General features: G+C 39.3%; 1 protein-coding gene across 1 annotated transcript in view; it reads left to right on the top strand.

Annotated features, from left to right (window-relative positions):
• DNAH14 (dynein axonemal heavy chain 14) overlaps positions 1 to 26,306 on the top strand; it is a 377,211-nt gene that overhangs the window by 335,291 nt on the left and 15,614 nt on the right. Inside the window, exons 78-81 of the mRNA XM_081491559.1 lie at positions 10,210 to 10,422; positions 16,126 to 16,340; positions 20,160 to 20,320; positions 21,631 to 21,827. Coding sequence (XP_081347685.1) covers positions 10,210 to 10,422; positions 16,126 to 16,340; positions 20,160 to 20,320; positions 21,631 to 21,827 — 786 coding nt within the window. The remainder of the gene's footprint in view (positions 1 to 10,209; positions 10,423 to 16,125; positions 16,341 to 20,159; positions 20,321 to 21,630; positions 21,828 to 26,306) is intronic.

The raw sequence follows: 26,306 nt of genomic DNA, 5'->3' as shown, positions 1-26,306 counted from the left end.
TCTCCACTGCTTCCCCTGTTTGGCAGCCACAAGCCTGTTCTTTATTTCTGTGAGTCTGTTTCAGAGATAAGTTCATTTGTGTCATATTCTAGATTCCACACATAAGTGATATCATATGGTATTTGTATTTCTAACTTACTTTGCTTAGTATGATAATCTCTAGGTCCATCCGTGTTGCTGCAGATGGCATTTTTTCATCCTTTTTTATGGCTGAGTAATATTCCATTCATCTGTCAATGGATATTTAGGTTGTTTCCATGTCTTGGCTATTATAAATAGTACTGCTATGAATGTTAGGATGTATATATCTTTTCAAATAACAGTTTGTTGAGATATATGCCCAGGAATGGGATTTCTGGATCATATGGCAACTCTCCTCTTAGTTTTTTGGGAACCTCCATACACTGCCTTGATTCCCCATGCATCCTATTTGGTTCAGTTTCTCTGGGGAACACTGCCAAATACAACAATTAGGGAAATACTGAATAAAACCACAATAAGATACCACCTTTCAGTACCACGGTGGCTAAAATAAACAAACAAAAATGTAGAGAAGCAGGCACTATCTCATACAGCTAATCTAATTGTTACTAACTTTCCAGAAGACAACTTGATAATATATTTTGAAAGCCTTTAAAGAATTCCTGTTACTATTGATAAAGATGAAGCTAGTCACATTTATAAGAATGATTGCCAAAACTGGGTTATAACAGCACATGTATAGTATGATCTCATTTCTGCACATATATTTAGAGTATATATTTATTTCCGTATACACTAAACCATCCGCAAGGGAAACAAATGGTAGGACTGCGGAGGGCCAGGTGTTGGCGGGGTTGTCATGCAAAGAGCTTGGGGTGAAAGGCAGCAGCTTCACTTGGCACAGGCTGGAATTCACGGGATGCTGCTGTCCTTTTGGTATTTGGCAGAGAGGCTTGCTTAAGCCAGAAGCAGCTGGTTACATCGTGGCACCACTCTCCAAAGGCAGTAGCCTTTCCCTCCTTTGTTGTCCCCTTTCATGTGGCAAGTGTGAGAGCATCTTCCCAGTGGCAAAGAAACAGACTGCCTGGGTGCCAGGATGTCTGAGTCTGGGTACCTGATATTCAAGTAGTTGTCCAGAAATGCCAAATGCTAGCACCTTGAAACTGTGGGAAATTGGATTCCTGCACAGTCCCTCTCATTAAGTGGAAACTTCTGGTTCACTGGGAAGTTGAGTTTGGACACAGCTCCTCCCACTAGGGGGAGTTTCAGGCCCAGTCAGCTCCCTGTCAGGCAACTTGGAGAGTCCTCAGTGGACTGACAACTGACTGGTGCTATCTGCCAGCCCATAGGACTGAACATCAGTATATTTTCCACCACATGTAGGGCTACCACCACTTTAAGCTCCCCAAAGTCTGGACCTGAGCCACAATGACAAGACCAAGAAAAAGAACATATCAAACAAGATCCAGTAGCCAAAGAGAGAAAGAATACAAGAAATAAAACAGAAAATTACAAGAACCCATAAGGATACAAAAGTACATACACATTTTACACACATGATTTTTTTGTTACATGAGCGCACATCAAAGAATTTTTAACTCATTGATAAAAGAATCAGCAGGATGATAAAAATGATTTTTAAAAGTATTTGTTGTTTAATCACTAAGTCATGTCCAACTCTTGTAAGTTGGACAAGGACTGTAGCCCACCAGGCTCCTCTGTCCATGAAATTCTCCAGGCAAGTATACTAGAATGGGTTGCCATTTCCTACTCCAGAGGATCTTGCTGACCTAGGGATCAAACCCACATATCTCCTGCATTGCAGACAGATTCTTTACCACTGTGCCACCAGGGTCCTTTTAAAAGTATAGGATAACAGAAATATTTAGAATTATTTTAAAAATTATAATGAAATATGATTACCAAATTACATATAAAACTGGTAAGTGCCATAGAGGCAATAAAATTGTAACCTTGGTGTTGTAATTTTCTTTATGAGCCAGAAACCATTTGTACTTCTACAAGACAAGATTTCATTTGCATCGTTATCAGAAAGAAACAGATATAGGGCCAACAGTTTCCTATAAGTTAGCCTATACTTGTACAGAGTTGTAAAGTGCTCTAATCAATAGGAAATAGTAAATCAAAACAAAAGCAGATACTCCTGAAGTATTTGATAATCCTTAAGTGAGCATGTTAGACAATGTTCCAGTATGACATTGAGAAGATACGTGGTCATCCTTTTGCCTTTTTTTCAAATTTTGGAGTTTTTATTTGTGTCATTAGCTCAATTGATGATTGTAAATAATCTCCACAGATTATATATTATCACAAAAAGAGGGTCAGTATCACTGTGTTTTGGCATGATTCATTTACACATGTGTGGAAAGAGGTGTTAATTAGTACGTAGGCTCCATGTGCTCTCAACTAATTGAAGTTGTATGCACACACCATGATTCTTGAACTTAAAAAAAAAGTTAGATGGTTAGTTAGAGGGAGATGAATTGAAGGAAAAGATGGTCATGGTTGAGACTTGAGTTAATGGCTAGAAAAAACGAATAGAAGGAATAACTCAGAGCATAGGAAGAAAGTTACAATAAGATGGAAATCATAAGGCACAAATGAAGAAGGCATTTAAAGGGAACACCTAATATTCAAATGATATGAATTCCTGAGGAGAAAATTGAATAGAGAGAAAAAATAAATGAAGAAAAAAGCAGTTTTATTGTCTCTGAACTGATGAAAGATTTGAGTTTACAGATTGGAAATTCTTACTAATTCAGGCAGAGTTGTCATAAAGACATATTTGGACATAAGCTAGAAAATTCCTGAACTCCAAGCTTCAAAGACAAGTTATAAAAGAACAGTGATGACACTTAGACTTGTCATCTACCATCACTAGCTAGAATAAAGTGGAATAACATCTAGAGAATCTGGGAGACTAAGACTGCACGCCAAGAATCTTATTTCCAGCCAAAATATCATTCACTCTGTCAAAGTAAAAGAAAGATATTTGCATATCAGCAAGGATTTAGGTAATATATAACTCATGTTCTCTATCTGTGGAAAATGCTTAAGATCTAACCTATGTACAAATATATCAGAACAGAGACCCAAAATACAGGCAAATGAAAAGAAATTGAAACTGTGGTGAACAGTATATTGTTAAACCTTAGATTAATAAACAGTTGAGGGTGAATAGTCTAAGTGCTAAATATAGATTATTTAAGAGGAAGAGTCATACAAGAAAAATTCCCTTAATAGTTTTAAGCTGAGTTTTAGTAAGAGTACTAAACTATAGTTTACTAAACTTTATAGAGTACTAAACTGTAGTAAAAGTACTAAGGTATCTCAACAAACCCTAGGAGTTGGAGTGGAGGGAAGCATGTATATGAAGAGTGAAGAGGAGAGTGAAAAACTTCCAAAGTGTTTATGTGAGGAAAGGAAAGAAGAGAGGAGGGAAGTATAAGTTTTCTAAATGTTTCACCTTTAACATTAGAGAATGCAGAGGAAAAAATAGGGAAATGGAAAACTTTGGTAGGAAAATAATTGACATCTCTTCGTTTGAAAAAAAGGAATGTTATTTTAATATGAATTCAAGGAAAGGAAAGATAACCTGTAATGGAAATGGTATAATGTCTAAATTAATGAAGATCAAAAGGCAAATAAATAACAATTTGATCAACCTATTAAAATGAGGGAGGGAGAGAAACAACAAAGTAAATAATAATGTAAAGTAATACAAAGGGAATATCAGTTTTTATATTAAATGTCAATGGATTGCAATCTTTCATTAAAGAGGCGTAATCATTACACTGGGTTACAAAACAAAACTCAGCTTTACAGAGTTTATATGAAAAACCCTACATCAATGAAAAAGCTTGAAACTACCAAGAAAATAAAAACAGCAAAAAAACAGGAATGGTAACATTAATATCAGTCAAGATGGATTTTAAGCTGAAAAAGCACCAAGTAGTAGAGAGAGAAAGTTTATGAAGATGTAACAGTCATGAAAACTTAACTTTTACAGCGCTTTCTTTCAGACATGGTTTTAAGTACTTTATGAATTAACTGAAACTTACAACATTCCTAAAACAAGGTAGTGTGGTCCTTAGTTTGCAGTTGAAGTACAGAGAGGTTAGGCGATTTGCCTAATGAGTGAGCAGAACAGGCGTGACTCACAGGTGGTCTGGCTTCAGAGTTTGTGCTCTCAGCTATTTCATTACGTGGTGTCTTTTTTTTTTTTTTTTAATTTATTCTCAGTCGGAGAATAATTGCTTTACAATGCTGTGTTGGTTTCTGCTGTACAACAACGAGAGAGAGAGAGAAGTCGCTCAGTCATGTCCAACTCTTTGCGACCCCATGGACTGTCGCCTACCAGGCTCCTCCGTCCATAGGAGTTTCCAGGCAAGAGTACTGGAGTGGATTGCCATTTCCTTCTCCATATGTGGTGTCTTTATTTATCACAATTGGTACACTGTAGCACATATTCTTGCCTGAAGAATCCCGTGGACAGAGGAGCCTGGTGGGCTGCTGTCCATGGGGTCTCACAGAGTCAGACACAACTGAAGCGACTTAGCATGCATGCATGCATTGGAGAAGGAAATGGCAACCCACTCCAGTATTCTTGCCTGGAGAATCCCAGGGACAGAGGAGCATGGTGGGCTGCCGTCTGTGGGGTTGCACAGAGTCGGACACGACTGAAGCGACTTAGCAACAGCAGCAGCAGCACATATACACATACATGTATGTCTATATAGATACGTGTATCTGTACATATGTGTTATATAAATGTATATGCATATGTGATTATTGTGGAAATTTCAAAAAACTCACAATTAGATCTAATAAGCAAAAATAAGAGAGAGAAAATAGTACAATTAACAAACTTGATTAACAGATATAACTAGAACCTAACATCTTTCCAACAGACAGGTCATATTTTTTCATACAGCTACGGAACTGTTAAAAAACTCAATCATAAACATGGCCACAAAGAAAAATATTTAATGATTTTATGGGTCACATTCTCTAATCATAATCTAATAAACTATAAACATTTGGTCCAAGAAATCTTAACAAGTTGTAAAATAAGAAACACACCTCTAGATAAGAATATTAAAAGCGGAGATAAAGAGAATATTAAAGAGAAGTCATAAAATATCTCAAACATAATAGAAATTATACTACTTTATACCAAAAAAAAAAGAAATGATGCTTCCCTGGTGGTCCAGTGGTTAAGACTCTGCCTTCCAATGCAGGGAGTGTGGGTTTGATCCCTGGCCCAGGAAATAAGATCCCATATGCTGTGGGGTACAGCCAAAAATTGTGGGGCTTCCCTGGTGGCTCAGATGGTAAAGAATCTGCCCACAATGCAGGAGACCCAGGTTCGATCCCTGGGTCAGGAAGATTCCCTGGAGAAGGAAATGGCAACCCACTCCAGTATTCTTGCCTGGAGAATTCTATGGACAGTGGGGCCTGGCAGGCTACAGTCTATGGGGTTGCGAAGAGTCAGACACGACTGAGTGAATAACACCACCATACCAAAAATAATGTGAGAGACAAAAGCTATGCTCAGGAAAAAAAAAAAAAACTAACTCAAATATTCATTATTAAAGAAGAAATGCAAGAAATAAATATTCATCTTAAGAAATTAGAAAAAATAAAAATTAAATATAAAGTTAAATATAATTTTTAATATTAATGAAATAACACAAAGTGTTGAAAGGAAAAATAAATTTTAAAAGTGGTTTTTGATGAGACTAATAAAGTTTGGAAATCTAGATGAAACCATTGATTTCCCAGAAAAATACGAACTTTCTAAATTGACTCAAAAATATATGGAAATGTTGAATAGACCAATTGCCATAAGAAATTGCAAATAATACCAGAACGAAATGGTTTCACAACTTATTTCACTCTGAATTTTAAAAAACAGATATATTAATATTATTTAAACTATTCTAAAACTTAGAAAAAGATGGCAATCTCTCCAATTCATTCTATGAAATCAACATAATTTTAATATGAATATCTAGTAAGGATAATATGGAAAAGTTCAGTTCAGTTCAGTTCAGTCGCTCAGTCGTGTCCGACTCTCTGCGACCCCATGAATTGCAGCACGCCAGGCCTCTCTGTCCATCACCAACTCCCGGAGTCTACCCAAACCCATGTTCATCGAGTCGGTGATGCCATCCAACCATCTCATCCTCTGTCGTCCCCTTCTCCTCCCGCCCCCAATCCTACCCAGCATTAGGGTCTTTTCCAATGAGTCAACCTTTGCATGAGGTGGCCAAAGTATTGGAGCTTCAGCTTCAACATCAGACCTTCCAATGAACACCCAGGATTGATCTCCTTTAGGATGGATTGATTGGATCTCCTTGCAGTCCAAGGGACTCTCAAGAGTCTTCTCCAACATCACACTTCAAAAGCATCAATTCTGCGGCGCTCAGCTTTCTTCACCGTCCAACTCTCCCATCCATACATGACCACTGGAAAAACCATAGCCTTGACTAGACGGACTTTTGTTGGCAAAGTAATCTCTCTGCTTTTAAACATGCTATCTAGGTTGCCCATAACCTTCCTTCCAAGGAGTAAGCGTCTTTTAATTTCATGGCTGCAGTCACCATCAGCAGTGATTCTGGAGCCCAAAAAAGTAAAGTCTGACACTGTTTCCACTGTTTCCCCATCTATTTCCCATGGAGTGATGGGACCAGATGCCATGATCTTAGTTTTCTGAACGTTGAGCTTTAAGCCAACTTTTTCACTCTCCTCTTTCACTTTCATCAAGAGGCTCTTTAGTTCTTCACTTTCTGCCATAAGGGTGGTGTCATCCGCATATCTGAGGTTATTGATATTTCTCCCGGCAATCTTGATTCCAGCTTGTGTTTCTTCCAGCCCAGCGTTTCTCATGATGTACTCTGCATATAAGTTAAATAAGCAGGGTGACAATATACAGCCTTGACGTACTCCTTTTCCTATTTGGAACCAGTCTGTTGTTCCATGTCCAGTTCTAACTGTTGCTTCCTGACCTGCATACAGGTTTCTCAAGAGACAGGTCAGATGGTCTGGTATTCCCATCTCTTTCAGAATTTTATATGGAAAAGTACTGTAGGCTAATTTCACTTAGGACTTCATATAAAAATTATATATTAAACTTAATAGGTTTCACCAATGAAGCAAAGAATAATATACTATGACCAAGTAGGGTTTATCCCAAGAATGCAAAAATCGCTCAGTATTTGAAAACCTATAATCTCAGTTTAAATGATCAGATCAATAGATATAGAAAAAGCTTTATTATGAATCCAGGTACTATTCCTAAAAAGAACTCTTATAGGATTCAAAGGAACAGCTTAAATATGAAAAAGACTACCAAAAAGCTAAAGCAAATATTATTCTAAATAGCCAAACACTGAAACTGTTTCAAAGAAAATCAGGAATCAGACATGGATGCCTTTTATCACCATTGTCATTCAACATTGCCTTAAAAGTTCTAGTAAATGCAATAAGATAAGATAAATAATTCATATTAGTGCCGTAAAAGAGAGACAAGAAAAAAGAGAAAAAAAACTACCTTTTGTTGATGATATAATCGTATATCTAGAAAATCTGAGAGACTAGTTTAAAAAAAAGACCTATTAGAAGTAATGAGAGAAATTCAATAAAGTGGCTCAATAAAAACATAAATATATAAAAGCCAATAACTTTTCCCTAGCAATAAACACCTAGACATGGAAGCAGAAAAGACACAGTACATTCACAGTAGTGATAAAAATTTTTTTTAATATTCAGGAACAAATTTAACAAGAACTGTATGCATCCTAAATAATGAACACTGTAAATCCAGGAAGTAAAAAAGAAAAACATTTGCTGAGAGCTTAAAATGTTCTGATTACTTTATATGAATTATTTAATTCTCACAACAACCTGATGAAGTAAGTACACTAATTATCCTCATTTTAAAGATAAGGAAATGAAGACTCAGAACACTTAAAAGACTCTCCAAAGTTATACAGTTCTTGCAGTCTGATACCACATCTCTGTTTCCAATCCTGCTTTGTCGCTTCAATAGGAAGACTTCCCATATCATAAACTACCAATTCTTCCAAAATTGTGTATCACATTTAATGTCAATCCAATTAGAACCCTATTAGGAAGATTCGGGAATTGATAAAGTTTACATAGAAGAAGACACACTGAAGAATAAACTAGAAATATACAAAAAATTAAAACACTGCAAGAATCTCCCTTCACTAGATATCAAAACATATTAAAACAAAATCCACTATACTAAATCCAATATTGTTTGGCAGAAGTAGACAACAAATCAGTGAGACATAATGGAGAATACAGAAATAGATCTGAGTTTATATGAAATGTTAATATTGACATACAAAATATTTTAACTCAGCAATGAGGGATTTTTTTTTTTTTAAGTAAAAAATACTGGTTACACTGGCCATCCAGCTGGGAGAAAATTGGTTTGGCCCTTTATCTTATACTGTATACTAATATAAATTTCAGAATGGAGTAAACTTTAAATGTATAGTAAAACAATAAAAATCTTTAAAAATAAATTTGGGAGATTACATGTATAATTGTGGAGTTAGGGGTAACTTAGCTAAAATTCAAAACCCAGAATCATAAAAGAAAAGATAGGCATGTGTGATTATGAAAGCTTCTATATGGAAAATGGTGACAAAATAAAGTCAATAGACAAATCACAGATTTAGGATAATCCCTGCAATGCAAGTAACTTACAGAGTTAATGTCTATAATATGCAAAGAGCTCTCACATTTTAACAAGAAAAAGACAATCCAAAGGAAAAATAGCTAAATGTACAGAAAATCAAATCTTGACCCATAGACATAAGAAAAGATTCTGAAAATAACCAGTAGCAAGTGAACTACAAATTAACAGCGAAGTACAAAAACATTGCATAGGACAACCTCTCCTAGTAGAGGAAGGGATGAAAGAACAGTGGAAAGAGTGAGAGAACGGTGGCAACTGTTAGTGGAAATGTGAATTGTTGCAGCCATTGAACAACAGTAGCCAAGATATCAGTTGGTCAGTTGCAGAACGGTGTATATAAAGATAGGAACACAGGAAAAAAAAGGATGAGAGGGAAGGAGAGATGAAAGATAGTTGAAGGACTCAGGGAGGATAGAAAGGAAGAGAGAGAGGAAGGAAGGTCAGGAGGGAAAAAGAAGGAATGAAATCAATTTATGTGCATATAGTTACAGAGGGGGCTTCCCTTGTGGCTCAGATAGTAAAGAATCTGCCTGCAATGCAGATTCAACCTGGGTTTGATTCCCCCTAGAGAAGGGAATGGCTACCCACTCCAGTATTCTTGCCTGGAGAATCCCATGGACAGAGGAGCCTGGCAAACCCATCCATGGGATCTCGAAGTGTCGGTAAGTGTAACTCAAGACAGTGTTGACAATGATGGCCACAAGGCAGGGGCTCTGATGGCTAGAGTAGGGGGTAGGAGAAAATTTACATTCCCTTGTTTATCCTTTTGTATCTTCTTTTTTTTTTTTTTTTTTTGATGTTGAAGCTGGTTTAATTTTTTTTTTAACTTTAAAATATTATATTTGTTTTGCCATACATTGACATGAATCCACCATGGATGTACATGTTTTCCCCTTCCAGAATCCCCCTCCCACCACCCTCCCCATCCCATCCCTCCGAGTCATCCCGGTGCACCAGCCCTGAGCGCCCTGTATCATGCATCAAACCTTTTGTATCTTCTGAATTCACTTAGTTGCTTCAGTCATATCTGACTCTGTACGACCCTGTGGACTACAGCTTGCCAGGCTCCTCTGTCCATGAGGATTCTCCAGGCAAGAATACTGGAGTGGGTTGCCATTCCCTCCTGCAGGGGATCTTCCCGACCCAGGGATGGAACCTGCATCTCTTAATGTCTACCTGCTTTGGCAGGCAGGTTCTTTACCACTAGTGCTACCTGGGAAGCCCTCTAAATTCAGTACTATGTGTTTGTTTTGTCTATTCAAAAAATAACAATACTAATCAGTTAAATAATTCAAAGTTTGTTCAACAACAATGAGTAAAATATATAGCTTAATATTTTTATATTCTTTTTTACCACATATTTTTAAAGAGAAAATATATGCAGCTGTTTGAGTTGTTGATTTTATGTTAAACCGTGACAGCAACCTGAAAACATGTGCTAAAATAATGAAAAACTAGTGCATTTTCTACAGGTTGCCATAAAGATGTTGGAAAATTTCCTGAGTGCCCAGTCCAGTATTCCTTGGCAGACACTGCGATACCTGTTTGGGGAGGTGGTTTACGGTGGCTGGGTGACTGACAGCTGGGACAGGCGATGTTTAAACACCCTTCTCTACAAATTTTGTAATCCTGAAGTGCTAAAAGATGACTTCAGTTTCTCTACTGATGAGGTAAGAAAAGGGTTTGTTTTCTTAACATTACTTGATTATTTTTAACTAAGGATTGCTCCATTATTTAAAATCTATATTAAAATAAATTTTAACATTCACTTTTTTCACTTTCTATTTATGTATTTATTTAAGGCTGCACTGGATCTTCATTGCTGCGTACAAGCTTTTCTCTGGTTGCTGTGAGTAGAGGCTATTCTCTAACTGCAGTGTGGGCCTCTCACTGCAGCAGCTTCTCTTGTTGCAGAACTCGGGCTCTAACTGCAAGGGCTGAGCAGTTACGGCACTCAGGCTTAGTTGCCCCATGGCATGTGGAATCTTACTGGACCAGAGATTAAATTCATGTCCCCTGCATTGGCAGGCAAATCCCTAACCACTGGACCACCAGGGAAGCCCTTAACATTCACTTTTAATTGTGTTTATTAACTTTCAGTGTGGCTTCCCAGGCGTCACAGTGATAAAGAATCCACCTGCCAATGCAGGAGATGCAAGAGACACGGGTTAGATCCCTGAGTCAGGAAGATACACTGGAGGAAGAAACAGCAACCCACTCTAGTATGCTTGCCTGGGAAATCCCATGGCCAGAGGAACCTGACAGGCTACAGTCCATGGGGTTGCAAAGAGTCGGACACGACAGAGCATGCGTGCACACACACATAACCTTTAGTATTACAAAAGTAAATGACCATCACTCTATTAATTACCATTTTATCTACCTATCCATACTCTAAAGACCCTCCACAGACGACCTAGATATGACCTCTGTCTCTCCTTCTCCTCCTCCCACCAGGCCCACACCCTCTTTACCATGATCACCCAGATGGCATTATCTTCCTTCTCATCTTCTTGGGAATTCCCTGGTGGTCCAGTGGTTAGGACTCTGCACATTCACTGCTGAGGAGGCAGATTCAGTCCCTGGTAGAGGAATCTGCAAACTGTGGCATACCCTCCCCCTCCAAAAAACATTATCCTTCTCATCTTCCTTTCACCTCCCCTATACAATTTGCCACCCATCACACTGATATCAAGTCCTCCCTCCCAACTCCCAGGACAGAGGTCTGCAGAATTTTTGCTCTGCTAGCAACCATCCACCAAGGGCACAACCTGGAATCTACACTATTAAACACAGCATTATGCTGGACAGTAAATGAAAAGAATGATAAATGGCTCATGCCCTCTGGGAACCTAGAGTATAAAATACAAAGCACAAGGAAGCAGAAGCAAATTAACCTGTACTGATCTGATCCACACTTGTCGACTGATGTCTATTTCTCATTTAATGCTCGAAACAACTATGTGACATAGATGTTATCCCCAGTTTCAGATGAGGAAACTTAGGTTCTCAGGGTGCAGCCACATACAGTAAGGAGAGCTGAGATTCAAGGAGTTTACCCCAAGCACTGAAGAAGATGAAACTCCGCATCATCCCTTGTCCTCTCTCTATTTAGTGTTTAATTTCCATCCAGGCCTCCATCTTTGTGGAGCAAGAGTCTCCAGTTTACACACAGTAGTTGTGCCCTGGAAGATGGTTGCTAATAGAGGGGGAAATCCTCCAGACCTCTGGTTTGGGAGTGTGGAAAGAGGACTTGACATGAATGTGACAGGTCGGAATTTGCATAAGGGAGATGATGGAAGGTGAGAAGGAAGATGACACTATCTGTTAAGGCAGGAAAAGCTATGAGTTGTTTTTTAGATTTCCATGAAGAAAAAAAAAAAACTGTTTTAAATAACAGTTGTTTAGAGTCTAAATTCAACCCTTAAGGTAAAATTATCCTTGAAAGTTCTTTAAATTGCAAAAAGGTTCAGTGGGCATAGTTTTGTATACAGACTCTTACTTAAGTATGCTCAAGAGGATATGAAACATGGTAACATAGAAGCATATAATTCCATTGGCAGGATTCTATCAGACTACTGAATAGGATTCTAACATCATAATTTCAATTATTTAGTTGCTTTAAATGCTGCAGTTTTATGACAGTTTTGTCATAAAAACTTGCCAGCTCTTCCTGTTCCTTGTCATAATCTTAGTTTCTAAAGATAAGTTTTTATTAATGTCTCTGTTAGTTGGTGTTTCTCTGTGCTTATGCTTATGTTCAGTCATCTGACTCTTGATGACCCCGTGGACTATAGCCCACCAGACTCCTTTTTCCATGGAATTTTCCAGGCAAGACTACCAGAATGGGTTGCCATTTCCTTCTCCAGGGGATCTTCCCGACCCAAGGATCGAACCTGAGATTCCTGTGTCTCCTGCTTTGGCAGGTGGATTCTTTACCACTGTACCACCTAGGAAGCCCTGATGTCTCCCTGTGGCCCTCATTCATTGGTCAATGTTTTCCTTGAAGATATCAAGAAAGCCATTACTACCCACTTTCCTTCCATGTGAACAATGCATTTCTCTTCTTTGTCAGTGGTCAGTTACTCCTTTTATTTTTTTTTTCTCTTTAACACTTAAGGCCTAGGACCAGACGTGACACAAAATGTTTATTCTGTATAGTGTTCTATTGGTCAAGCAGCTGCAGAATCAGATTGATAGGAGAGTTAAATAATTTGAGGCAATGTTTTTAAACTTTCAAAATCCACCCTCTGGCCACAAACGTTTTACATTCTTTCCAGATACCAAATGTTCTCACTCCCTCTCAGACCCCTGAAAGTTCTCATTCCATTACAGCATTAAAGTCAAGGATCTTGAGCAGATAAGGCTCTTTGGGTGCAGTTCCTTTGGTGTAATTCCTTAAGTAGTTCCCCTTCATGTGAAGATCTTTTAATTAAAAGACACTTGGCAGTCTGTATGGTAGGGAGTATGGCAACCTCCTCCAAGAGGACTTATGCCAACACTCCAAGCCTCCCAGGACTGCTGCTGCCAGTGCTCCTGACCCCATGGCAGGCCACTGTTGACCCACACCTCCACAGGAGACTCCCAGACGCTCACAGTTCCTCATCACCAGATGAAGCCTGAAGCATCTCACCTGTTACAAAACCAAAGTTCTCCAGAGATTCCTCTTGCTGTTGCCAGCTCTTCATTTGTGACACACAACCAGACTTCACAAAACAGAGATCACAAAGAAAGCATGCCGTCCTAACCTCAGAGATGTCAATCTCCAGTCAGCTCTGGCCCTCAGGAAAATCCACTGCTTTATAAAAGCATGAGCAGGAAAAAACCTTTCCCTGCGAGGTCTGATGACAAAGATGTCCAGCATGGCGAATGGTACATGGGAGAATACAGTCATCAGGGCAGTGGAAGAGGCATTACTGAAGGAGAACAGGGCTCATTGAAGGAGAACACCACCAACAGGATAGAGCCCTACGTGTTGGTGGTGTTTTATGGGAACAAAGTCTACAATGTGAAAATACACTTGCTGGAGAGGAATCAGCAATTTGCCCTAGGGACGAGACTCAGAGGAGATGGAAAGTCTGACTCAGTGGAAGCCATCATCGAACACTACAAGTGTTTTGCTATTAAATTCATTGACGGGAAAGATAAAACTGGGATCCACAGGTAGCAGTGCTACTTGACTCAGCCCCTCCCTCTCAACAGACACTTCTCACCTAGGTAGCCTGGTCTTTGGTCGTTGTTTCATCTTCAGATCAGTGGATCCAATGCCTCCATCATTTCATTTTTTCCTTTATTTCAAAAGATTATTCTCTATAGCTTCTTTGATTTTGTAGAAAATAATCATGGAAACTGGAAAATCAGTCATGGTTTTGAAAGTTCACACCACAGAAGAAATATGTATAATATGCAAAAATAATAAGTGGCTTTTACAAAATAAAAACTAAAAGACACTTGATCTATGCTCAATGGCCACCACATACATCACAGGCAATGATGGGAAGGCATAGGACTATGTCTTCCCTTCAGAGAGGGGAGAATGGAAGACACACAGCAGTCACTAGTCCACAGAAATCCTGAAACCCAAGTAGGCAAATGCTGCATTTCCTTGAGTAGGACTCAGTCTTATTTCCTGGGAGGATTCAGAGGCTCTTTCCTCCCTCCGCTGGGATCTTGGTTCCACCCTCTGAATTAGACTTCCAGTTCCATAGAAAGTAGCCCTTGTTGACAGCTAAATAGTTTTCTCGCATGCTTCCTGTCTGTAGTTGTACAGGAACCTGAAGTCCTCTCTCCACATTTCACTGTCTCTGTCCCTTTTGGTCCACAGTGGTATAATTCAGTTTTAAACACTGTGCGTCTCTTATGAATCAGTTTATAATCTAATAAACAAAAACTGCATCAGCACATATCCTTGGAGCAGTGTAGCTGCACTATTCTGGCTCGAGGTTACTCATAAGGTATCATCTGGGGCTGCAGTCATGAATGCTTAATGGAGGCTGGAGGATCTACTCCCAAACTAACTCACAAGTTCATGGGTTGGCCAGAGGTCAGCTCATCTTCAGTCATTTGGGAGCAATGGGGCTGCTTGATGGTGCTCAAAACAGGGCAACTGGCATCCCCAGAGTGAGTTAACCAAGAGGGAGGAAAGAAGCTGCAGTGCCTTTTAAGACCTGGTCTCCAAAGTCCCACTCCAGAGAGAAATGGGGAGATATTGATCACAGGGTTCAAACTTTCACTTATAAGATAAATAGGCTCTGGGGATCTAATGTATAGAATGATAACTATAGTTAATAATACTGTATTGTATACTTGAAATATGCTAGATAATAGATGCTAAGCAATATCACTGCAACAACAACAAAAAATAACTATATAGATGTGATAGATGTGTTCATTAATTTAATTGTGATCATTATTTCACAACTTACATTTATATCAAATTATCATGTTATACACCTTAAATATATATAGCTTTATTTTTCAATTATACCTCAATAAAGGTGATGGGAAGTAGGGGTAGACAGAGGGTCGAATAATATATATGTTATGAGCTGAATTTTTTTAAATAAAATTTTATTTTAAAAAAAAAACAAAGTCCCACTCCATCCCTTCCACTTTATTTCTGTTTGACAGAAGCAGTCACTTAGTCCAAGTTCCAGTTGAAAAAAGGAGAATTACACTCCATCTTTGAAGGGTTGAATATTAAAGAACTTGACATATTTTTAACCAGTACAGCCACGTTTATCATTATGACTTAATAGGTTTTTAAAAACATATTTTTCCTTAATCAGTTGTGATCCTGGGATCATCCAAAGGATCTACTTACCTTACAGAGCCTTTATCCAATCAGTACTTAGTTATAACTTATCAACTGGGAAAAATAGCTGGTAAACAGGAAGAAAAAGCTTTTCATTTCCCTATTAAATAGTTTTTTAACTCACTTGGTTTTTTTTTTTTTTCGCTTATTTTAAAATGGAAGTGTGTCCCTTTTGACCACCTTTATCAGATTTGCCCACCCCTCACCCTGACTCCCTTAGTCTCTTCAGTTATTCTTAAGATCATGCTCACATGTCTTCTATAGGCTTTACCAAAGTAAAATGACTTCTTAAATCTTGAGTGCATCCATTATCTGTGGCCGCAGGTCATTGAGGCAATGGGTAGTCAGAATCACCCTCCTTTCTTTTTTCCTTTCTCTCTTTTTCCAATGAGAAAGTTATATGTGTCTGTCATGAAACTGCACTTTATAATATAGCCCAAGTGCAACATTTGACAGAAGTATCTAGAGTATACCATCAACAAATAAGCATAAAATAATGTATAAAATTTCATGGGGAAATATCATCTTCATACATTGCCAAAAGTAAATATCTCAGTAAGTAAAAACTAACCAGTGTTTAAATTTTCGCATATATCAGCCAGTGCCAAAATCTGGAAGCATGAAGGACTACATACGCATTATCCAGTCCTTACCTGACGATGACCCTCCTGAGCTCCTAGAACTACACCCTGAGGCCACAAGGGACTTCAGGGAGATCCAGGCCCAGCAGTTCACTGATAATCTCATTGCCATGCAACCAAGATTTACCATCACCAACCTCATGTTCAGGTAAGAACTCACTAGGAAAAAACATTAGTTGTAAATTATTAAATATCCATTTGAAGATATACAATATATTACTTACAGAAAACTGCAGTCAAAAAACACAGAAACTAAATTCTCCAAATGACAGAGAAGCAAATTACATACACAGGAGCACACACACACATATAATTACCAAGCCTTTAGTAGGTTTGCAATAAATCTTCATTGAGTGAGTGAATTGTACCTGATGGTTGGTATTTTTTAACTGAATCTATATAAATGTGAAATGTTATATTTACTTCTATAGGACCAATACATGTATTTGTGTGAGTGTTTGTGTATGTGCTCAGTCATCCAATAGTGTCCGACTCTTTGGGGCCCCATGGACTGCTGCCTGCCAGACTCCTCTGTCCATAGAATTTTCCAGGCAAGAATACTGGAGTGGGTTGCCATTACCTATTCCAGGGGATCTTCCCGATCCAGGGATCAAGCCTCTTTCTTTTGTGTCTGGCGGATTCCTTGACAGGCAGATTCCTTACCCCTAGGGCCACCTGAGAAGCTCACATTTTTGTCTATCTACCTAGAAAAGCTTTGAACCCACTGGAATCCTGCATTGTCTTAGTCTTTCTGTCTCTTTGGACGACACAACTCATGTTAATATAACACCTGGGGACTTCCGTGGTGGTCCAGTAGTTAAGACTTCACCTTACAATACAGGGGATACAGGTTCGATCCCTGGTCAGAGAGCTAAGATCCCACATGCCTCATGGCCAAAAAGCCAGAACATAAAACATAAGCAATATTGTAGCAAATTCAATAAGGATTTTTTTAAATGGTCCATATATTTAAAAAAAATTTTTTTAATGACATCTGATTAGATTTGGCTATGACTTTAGCTAACTATTTGTTCATATCTGTCAAGATCAAATCTACTGACACAAAATAAGATCATTGGATACTCATTTCACTGACAAAATGAACATATATTAACTACCTGAGACATAGAAGGAAAGCTGACATTTAGAGATAGAAGACTATGCAATTGGAACTCCTTCAGTACATTCCCGGAATATCAGGTTGAATTTCCTGCAGGTCCTACACTTTTAAGGATTAATTCTTCACTTTTCTTTTTTTAATGAGATTGACAACAACCCCTGCTTTTTTAGGGGGTGGGGGCACCATGCAGCACGCAGGGATCTTAGTTATCCAGCAGAGATGGAACCTGTGCCCCTCCCTCTCCCTGCAGGGGAAGCAGCATAGTGTTAACCACTGGACCGCCAGGGAAGTCCAATTCTGCACTTTTAGCATTCAGCAAATAAACCAATAAGAGACGAGATGATTATAAGGGAATGCTTTTAATAAGCAGATCAAATATATGTATTAATATCCCTTTGGTCATGTGGAGAGGCTACGATTATTGCAATTAGGCCACCTTTGCTGCAAAGTTTATTAGAAACTTGTTTGTGGGACTTGACTTGAAAGATCTCTCACATTCAAAGTAATGTCTTCAGAGGTAAGCAAATCTTTGCACTTAGAATATGAGTTTGATATTTGAAATCTTTTGATCCTTCAACCATTTGGATAAGTTCCACTGAGTAACCCTACCTTAATGTCAAAAACAAAGCATAATGACAAAGCTAGGAAAATGTTAGTTCATGCAAGTTGTAAACTGTCTCAGAAGCAGCTGTTGTTGTTATTGTTGTTGTTGTTGTGTTGTTCAGTTGCTCAGTCATGTCCTACTCTTTGCAACTCCATGGACTGCAGCACGCCAGGCTTCCCTGTCCTTCACCATCTCCCGGAGTTTGCTCAAACTCATGTCCATTAAGTTGATGATGCCACCCAACCATCTAATCCTCTGCACTGTTTAACTAAATACACAGCTTATCACCAGATTATCACTTACTTCGAAGGACTACATTCATTCAGCTGTGTGAAGCCTGAAATGTTTGCTGGAAAATCAGTTCCCACTAGTATATAGAGTAACAGAGTGATGGAACTCAAAAGAGGTGTGCCCCATTCCCTCTTCATCCACTGTACAGGAAGGTCCTATCATCTCCCTGAACCCTGATTTCCTCATCTGTAAAAGGATTCCAAAGACCTCCTCTGTCTTCAGTGTTTTTATGGCCTTGCTTACTACTACCAGACCTGTACACATGCTGTTCTCCTGTTGCCACCACTGAGTGTGTTACCAGGAAGCCCTGTGTATGAACCCAGAGGAATCTGACATGCAGTTGAATAATCTATCAAGCTACTGAAGAGTCCTCTATCTGGGTGCCTCCTCGTTTGCATCCCAGTCTTGGTACTTGTTTCATGCAGATGCATTCAGATGAATACTTTTCAAAGAAACCTTAAGAAAACTTTAAAAATATGTTCAGTTCAGTTCAGTCGCTCAGTCGTGTCCAACTCTTTGCAACCCCATGAATCGCAGCACACCAGGCCTCCCTGTCCATCACCAACTCCTGAAGTTTACCCAAACTCATGTCCATCGAGTTGGTGATGCCATCCAACCATCTCATCCTCAGTCGTCCCCTTCTTTTCCTGCCCCCAATCCTTCCCAGCATCAGGGTCTTTTCCAATGAGTCAACTCTTCACATGAGGTGGCCAAAGTATTGGAGTTTCAGCTTCAACATCAGTCCTTCCAATGAACACCCAGGACTGATCTCCTTTAGGATGGACTAGTTGGATTTTCTTGCAGTCCAAGGGACTCTCAAGAGTCTTCTCCAACACCACAGTTCAAAAGCATCAATTCTTTGGCGCTCAGCTTTCTTCACTGTCCAACTCTCCCATCCATACATGACCACTGGAAAAACCATAGCCTTGACTAGATGGAACTTTGTTGGCAAAGTAATGTCTCTGCTTTTTAATATGCTATCTAGGTTGGTCATAACCTTCCTTCCAAGGAGTAAGCGTCTTTTAATTTCATGGCTGCAATCACCATCAGCAGTGATTTTGGAGCCCAAACAAATAAAGTCTGACACTGTTTGCACTGTTTCCCCATCTACTTCCCATGAAGTGATGGGACCAGATGCCATGATCTTAGTTTTCTGAACGTTGAGCTTTAAGCCAACTTTTTCACTCTCCTCTTTCACTTTCATCAAGAGGCTCTTTAGTTCTTCTTCACTTTCTGCCATATGGGTGGTATCATCCGCATATCTGAGGTTATTGATATTTCTCCTGGCAATCTTGATTCCAGCTTGTGTTTCTTCCAGCCCAGCGTTTCTCATGATGTACTCTGCATATAAGTTAAATAAGCAGGGTGACAATATACAGCCTTGACGTACTCCTTTTCCTATTTGGAACCAGTCTGTTGTTCCATGTCCAGTTCTAACTGTTGCTTCCTGACCTGCATACAGGTTTCTCAAGAGGCAGGTCAGATGATCTGGTATTCCCATCTCTTGAAGAATTTTCCACAGTTTATTGTGATCCACACAGTCAAAGGCTTTGGCATAGTCAATAAAGCAGAAATAGATGTTTTTCTGGAACTCTCTTGCTTTTTACCATCTGAGCCACCAGGGAAGTCCATGGAACTCTCTTGCTTTTTGATGATCCAGCGGACGTTGGCAATTTGATCTCTGGTTCCTCTGCCTTTTCTACAACCAGCTTGAACATCTGGAAGTTCACGGTTCATGTATGTATCTCCTTGCAAGTGTCTGAAATGCATTGGGCAGTTTTCTCACCAGTAAAATGAAATGAACTCCATGGTCTCTTGTAAGTCTCCATGGTTTCCATATCACAGTTCTGTGGCTCTGTGAATTTGTGTTTACTTTCGGATGAGGCCTACATAGAGGGCCCTCCCAGATTAGACAGGCCTGTATCTCCTTTTTTCTTTTGATTTCCTTGCAGTAGTGAGCAGAGCAAGAATGAGCTGGTGATGGAAATTTTATCGGACATGCTAAAGCGGCTGCCACTGTCTGTAGAGAAAGAAGAATGTGCTGGAACTCCAAGCACACTCAAGTGCATCATGTTGAGCCCTATCTGGGAGTCTTTTTATAAAGATCTCAAAGGTAAGCCTGGGACATGACCTTCCTCCCCTCACCCCAGCCTCCTCAGGAAAGGACTCCAGCTGAGGGGAAAACAAAAGTTATTATTGAAGTGGAAAGGCCAACGTGAGATGGAAAACTAACTCCATAATGCCCTCTTCTCTCGTCAATCTGGGCGATGGGGAGCAGAAGAGAAAATGATGGGGGCAGGGGTAGACAGGGGGAAGGTCCATGACCCCAAGACAAAAAGTAAAGGAGTAATAACAATGTAGAAAACCAGAAAGGAGCAAGTCTGCTTGAGAGATTCTACAGAGCTTCTAAGTCCCTGTCCTTTTTGCTTCTCTGCCTAATGGAACAGCATTTTGGCCAGGGAGATTTAGATGGGCTCTCTGACCCTCTCCAAGCTGGGAGACTTCTTAATTCCGAGGAGCAAAGGGGAGGGAGGGACGGCAGGTCCAGAGGAGACAGAGCAATCCTCGTCATCCAGAGTTGGCTCCACACCCAGCTCTGAGAGGCCAAAGTACTGGACTGTGGTAATTTGCCCTATTAAAATTTCAACATCCATATTTTAACCCTTTAAAGAGATTCAACCTTCACTGTTCACCTGAAACTGTCACAACATTGTTAATTGGCTATACCCCAATACAAAATCGGAGAAGGCAATGGCACCCCACTCCAGTACTCTTGCCTGGAAAATCCCATGGATGGAGGAGCCTGGTAGGCTGCAGTCCATGGGGTCGCTAAGGGTCGGACACGACTGAGTGACTTCACTTTCACTTTTCCCTTTCATGCACTGGAGAAGGAAATGGCAACCCACTCCAGTATTCTTGCCTGGAGAATCCTAGGGACGGCAGAGCCTGGTGAGCTGCCGTCCATGGGGTCGCACAGAGTCGGACACGACTGAAGCGACTTAGCAGCAGCAGTAGCAGCAGCAATACAAAATAAAGTTAAAAAAAAAAAAAAGATTCATTTTGGAGCCTACAAGCTAAACTAATGGTTGAAAAAATCAAAAGAATAATAATATTTCGTGACACAAATATTTTATGAAATTCAAATTTGAATGCTCACAAATAGAGCTTTATTGGGTTGCAGCCATGATTATTGGTTTTCACATTGTCTATGCCTGCATCTGCTCTACATTGGGAGAGTTGAGTTGTGACAGAGATAGTACAGCCCACAAAGCCTGGGATATTTACTAACTGGCCTTCTGCAGAAAATAGTTTTCAATCCTTGGGCTGCCCACATCAAACTCCTTTAATTTCCAAAGCTTATATCTCTCCAAGTAAAGCCTCATTTTATCTGAAAGATACCAGTTTTTTCTTTTTTTAATCCAGGCTATGATCCGCTTATCCACTGTGTCTTGCTAACCTTTTTGATCCAAGAAATTGAAAGATTTGATCAGTTGCTATCTATTATACATAAGTCTCTGAAAGATCTTCAACTTGCTATAAAAGGAGAGATTATCCTCACCCAAGAATTGGAGCAAATATATGACTCTTTTCTTAATACAAAAGTGCCTGAATTGTGGCAGGTAAGCAATTATCCTTTCCCATTCACTTGCTTAGTTGAAGTAAATGCCCTAGTTCTAAAGAAAGGGTAAATTAACTATGATATAGCCACATGATGAAATATTATGTATCCCTTAAAAGATGTTGACATACTTTTGGTGTGATATATATTAATAAAGTCTCTGAGAGGGCAGTTTGGCAATTCTACTTACATTTATCTAAGAGATATCTGTCGCAGGACTTTTTGTTTCAGCATAAAGCTGAAAACAACTCGAATACCTATTAATGGAAATCTGGTTAGATAAATTATGATATATCCAAATAAGAAGATATGTGTTGATATGCTAGAAAGATCTCTAAGATGTACTGTGAAATTTTTTTCAAGTTTTAGAACACTAAGTCATTTTTAAGGATTATAAAAATATGTATACTTCTATAAAACATATGCTTACATAAATGTGTATAAAAACACATATGTTTTAGATTCAAGAAACTCAAGTTAAAATTTTGAAAGTTCAAAAAAAGCCAAAAGTACTGGGCTGACAGCCCTATCCCACCCCCCCACTAGGGCATCCAAGAGGCATATCAAGGGAGATGGGCTGAGAACAGGTCCACAGGAGAGCATGGGCCTGGTAGGGGCCAGCTGGTACCCAGCACAAAGATGAGCTCGGGTCCCAGGTCAGCTCCAAGATAAACTCACTGCAAGCCTAGGTCTGCTGGGAACCAGTGACTGGAGGGAACCAGGCAGCTGTGTACAATGGGATGGGGAGAAGGTGAGGGTAAGGGGATGTCGCTTGTGCAGAGGGCTGGTGGCTGTAAAAATTTCCTTTGTAAAGTAGGAGCTGGGGGTGAAGTGCGTGCTACCTCAAAATTCTGGCCTTGCTTGGACCCTTTGCCCTCTGGCAATAAATTGTTTCAGTAGGCCAAAAAAAAAAAAATGCTATAGGCAAAAAAAAAGATCATAAGAACATATCCAGAATGCAACCCAGAGAGACTAAGAATGGAAACTATGAAAGGGCTATGAAGATTCACAGAAGGCAAACCAACTGTCCAACATTAGTTTGATTGAAGTTCAGAGGGGGAGAAGAGAGAGGATGAAGCAGAGGCAATAAATAAAGGGATAAGAGCTGGGAATTTTCCAGAATTGATAGATGTAAGACGTTCAATGAATCCCAAGCAGTATACATCTTTTTTAACTTATACATCAGTTCAGTTCAGTCACTCAGTCGTGTCTGACTCTTTGCGACCCCATAAACCGCAGCACGCCAGGCCTCCCTGTCCATCATCAACTCCCAGAGTTTACTCAGACTCATGTCCATTGAGTCGGTGATGCCATCCAACCATCTCTGTCATCCCCTTCTCCTCCTGCCTTCAATCTTTCCCAACATCAGGGTCTTTTCAAATGAGTCAGCTCTTCACATCAGGTGGCCAAAGTATTGGAATTTCAGCTTCAACATCAGTCCTTCCAATGAACATTCAGGACTGATCTCCTTTAGGATGAACTGGTTGGATCTCCTTGCAGTCCAAGGGCCTCTCAAGAGTCTTCTCCAACACCACAGTTCAAAAGCATCAATTCTTCGGCACTCAGAACTTATACATAGATACATCCTAATGAACCTGCAGAAAATCAAAGTAAAACTCTTTTCAAAAGCAGCTAGAAAAAGGTAACTTTCAAAGGAATGGAAATGGTATCTACAATATGTCAAACAAAATGAACTGTTAAACTAAAACTGTATATACAAAACTTTTGTTTCAAAAACAAAGATAAGGGGAATTCTCTGGAGGTCAGTTGGTTAAGATTCTGCCTTCCAATGCAGGGAGTGAAGATTCTTAGCTCCCTGGTGTGGGAGCTAAGATCCCACATGCCTTGAAGCCAAAATAAAACAACAGAAGCAATGCTGTAGCAAGTTCAATGAAGACTTTAAAAATGGTCCACATCAAAAAAAAAAAAATCTTTGAAAACAAAAATGAAGATGAAATAAAACAGACCAAACTGAGAAAATGCTGAGAGAGTTCATCATTAGCAAATGCTAAGGGAAGCCCTGAATGCCTTTCCTCATTTCCAGCAGGAAGATGGAAAGAGGTAAGGGGAGAAACTCTGAGATGTGAGAAGGAATGAAGAGGCGGAAAAGTGGTAAATAAGGTGGTGAATAAATTTTGACAAAAATAAAAAGCAGCAACAATATTAATATCCAGCGGGATTATTTTTTTTAAAGAAGGATAGAATATTGAACATTTTGAAATGGAAAGGTCAAGAATATAAAGGGTCAACAATAACATATATGCCAAGGTTGGGGCAGGTATGGAATTTTTAGGTCTCAGAGAAGGAAGTTAAAAGTAATAATAACCCATAGATTTTTACAAATTAAGTACGCATGCTGTAATTTTTAAAACAATTGAAAAAAATTGCAGAGGAGGGAGAAATTCTTATTATATTGTTTTGTGAATAAAAAATTTTTTAAAGATTCAACATGGCATATACAGTATAATCTCAACAATATAAAAAGTGTATAATCCCTTGCACATGAGTATCAATAAACATGTACAAAAGTATTCAGGACATCATTATTTATAATGGTAAAATACTAGAGACAACTAAAACGTGTCACCCACAGTAGGATGGAAAAATACATGGAATATTCATACGTTAGACTATACCAACAGTGGAAGGGAACGAACTACAGCTACAAGCATCAGCAGGATATGCTCAAAAATAAGGATGAACTCACACACAGACAGACACACAGTCAATTCTTATTATTCATGAATTACATCTTGGTGAATTTGCCTACTTTCTAAAATTTATTTGTAATCAAAACGTATGCAGACACATGAAAAGATCCTCAACATCATTCATCATCAAGGAAGGGCAAATCAAAACCACAATGAGGTATAATTTCACACCCACTAGGATGGTTACTTCCCAGGTGGCACAATGGTGAAGAATCCACCTGCCAGTGCAGGAGGCGCAAAGATGCTGGTTTGATTCCTGGGTCAGGAATATCCCCTAGAGGAGGAAATGGCAACCCACTCCAGTATTCTTGCCTGGAGAATCCCATGGACAGAGGAGACTTGCAGGCTACTGTTCATAGGGTCACAAAGAGTCAGACACAACAGAGCACTCACTCATGCTCAGGATGGACAGAATAAAAAATGCAGACAATAATAAACATTGCAAGGATACAGAGACATTGGAATCTTCATTTACTGCTCTTGGTAAAATGGTGTAGCCACTTTTGGAAAATAGTATTTTATTTCCTCAAATTGTTAAACATAGTGTTGCCATTTGACCCATCAGTTCCAACCCTTGGTATATTCCCAAGAGAAGTTGAAACACGTACCCACACAAAAAAACTTGTCATGACTGTTCACAGCAGCATTATTCATAGAGCCAAAAGATGGAAGCAACTCAAATATTCCTGATGAATGGACAGAATCCTGATGAATAAGTTATATGGTTTGTGAATTATATCTCAGTAAAGTTATTTTTAAAACCTATGGGAGAAAACATAGAGTTTAGAGAAAACAATGACAATTATAAATACTTAAAAACTGAGTGCAAGCTGTGAAGAGAATTGAGATATTGGATCTGCAAGCTGTACATACTTAGAATCATAAGACTTCACAGCTTGAAAGGATCTTGGGGTTCCTCTGCTCCAATATCCTTATTTTACAGATATGGAAACTGAGCAGCAGAGAGGCTTCATGACTTACTAAGAAAGTTAACTAGTGAAAGGACTGGGAGTCACATGAGTTCAAATTTAAGTTGAGAGAACATGGCTCAGTTGGAATCCTCTAGGTTTAGTTACCTATGGGTGAAATGAGGGCATACCTGACCGAATGGCAAGAGCTGAAATTAGCCAGGGAGAAATGTATGGCTTGGACAATTAGGTGGGCAATAGTACCATTTAGAGACAGAGTGGGCAGAAACAGAGGCTGTTCGAGGGCAGATGCTGACATCCTGTTTTGGACATGAAACATCTCGAGAAGCTAGGGGAGGCTTCCAAGTGAAGCCATCCAGGAGAAAGTGGATGAGAGTGCAAAGCCAGATATTGGTACTATCAGCTTAGACAAAGTACTGGAAACCACAGTGAATTAGATCTGAGAAAGAGAATGTAAAGTAGGGAGAGAAGAAGGCTGATGGAAAATTAGGTAACACCACCTGAAAGGGAGGGAAACAGAGGAGGAGTCAAAGAATGAAACCTTAGAGAATTCAAGAGAAAGTTAGAATTGAGAGTGGACAAGGAGTCAAGGCAGGAGAGGGAGGAAGTAATCAACTTAGTCAAAAACTGCAGAGAATACAAATTAAACAAATGGGAGGGTTGAGTCTAGGGTGGGATCATGAATATGAAATGTATAAGGTCCTTGATGACTTCTAATGAAGACACCAAATGACAATAGATTTGGCAGGCAATGGGAAGAGGGGACAGGAGTCAATGAACTTGTTCAAGAAGCCTGACTAGAGAAAAGAAGATCAAGCCTAGAGAGCTACAAGAGGCCTT

The sequence above is a fragment of the Giraffa tippelskirchi genome, chromosome 5 (genome assembly GCF_054371585.1).
Source record: "Giraffa tippelskirchi isolate mGirTip1 chromosome 5, T2T-mGirTip1v1.2.pri, whole genome shotgun sequence".
NCBI classification, from domain to species: Eukaryota; Metazoa; Chordata; class Mammalia; order Artiodactyla; family Giraffidae; genus Giraffa; species Giraffa tippelskirchi.
This window is presented reverse-complemented; position numbering and strand designations above follow the sequence as displayed.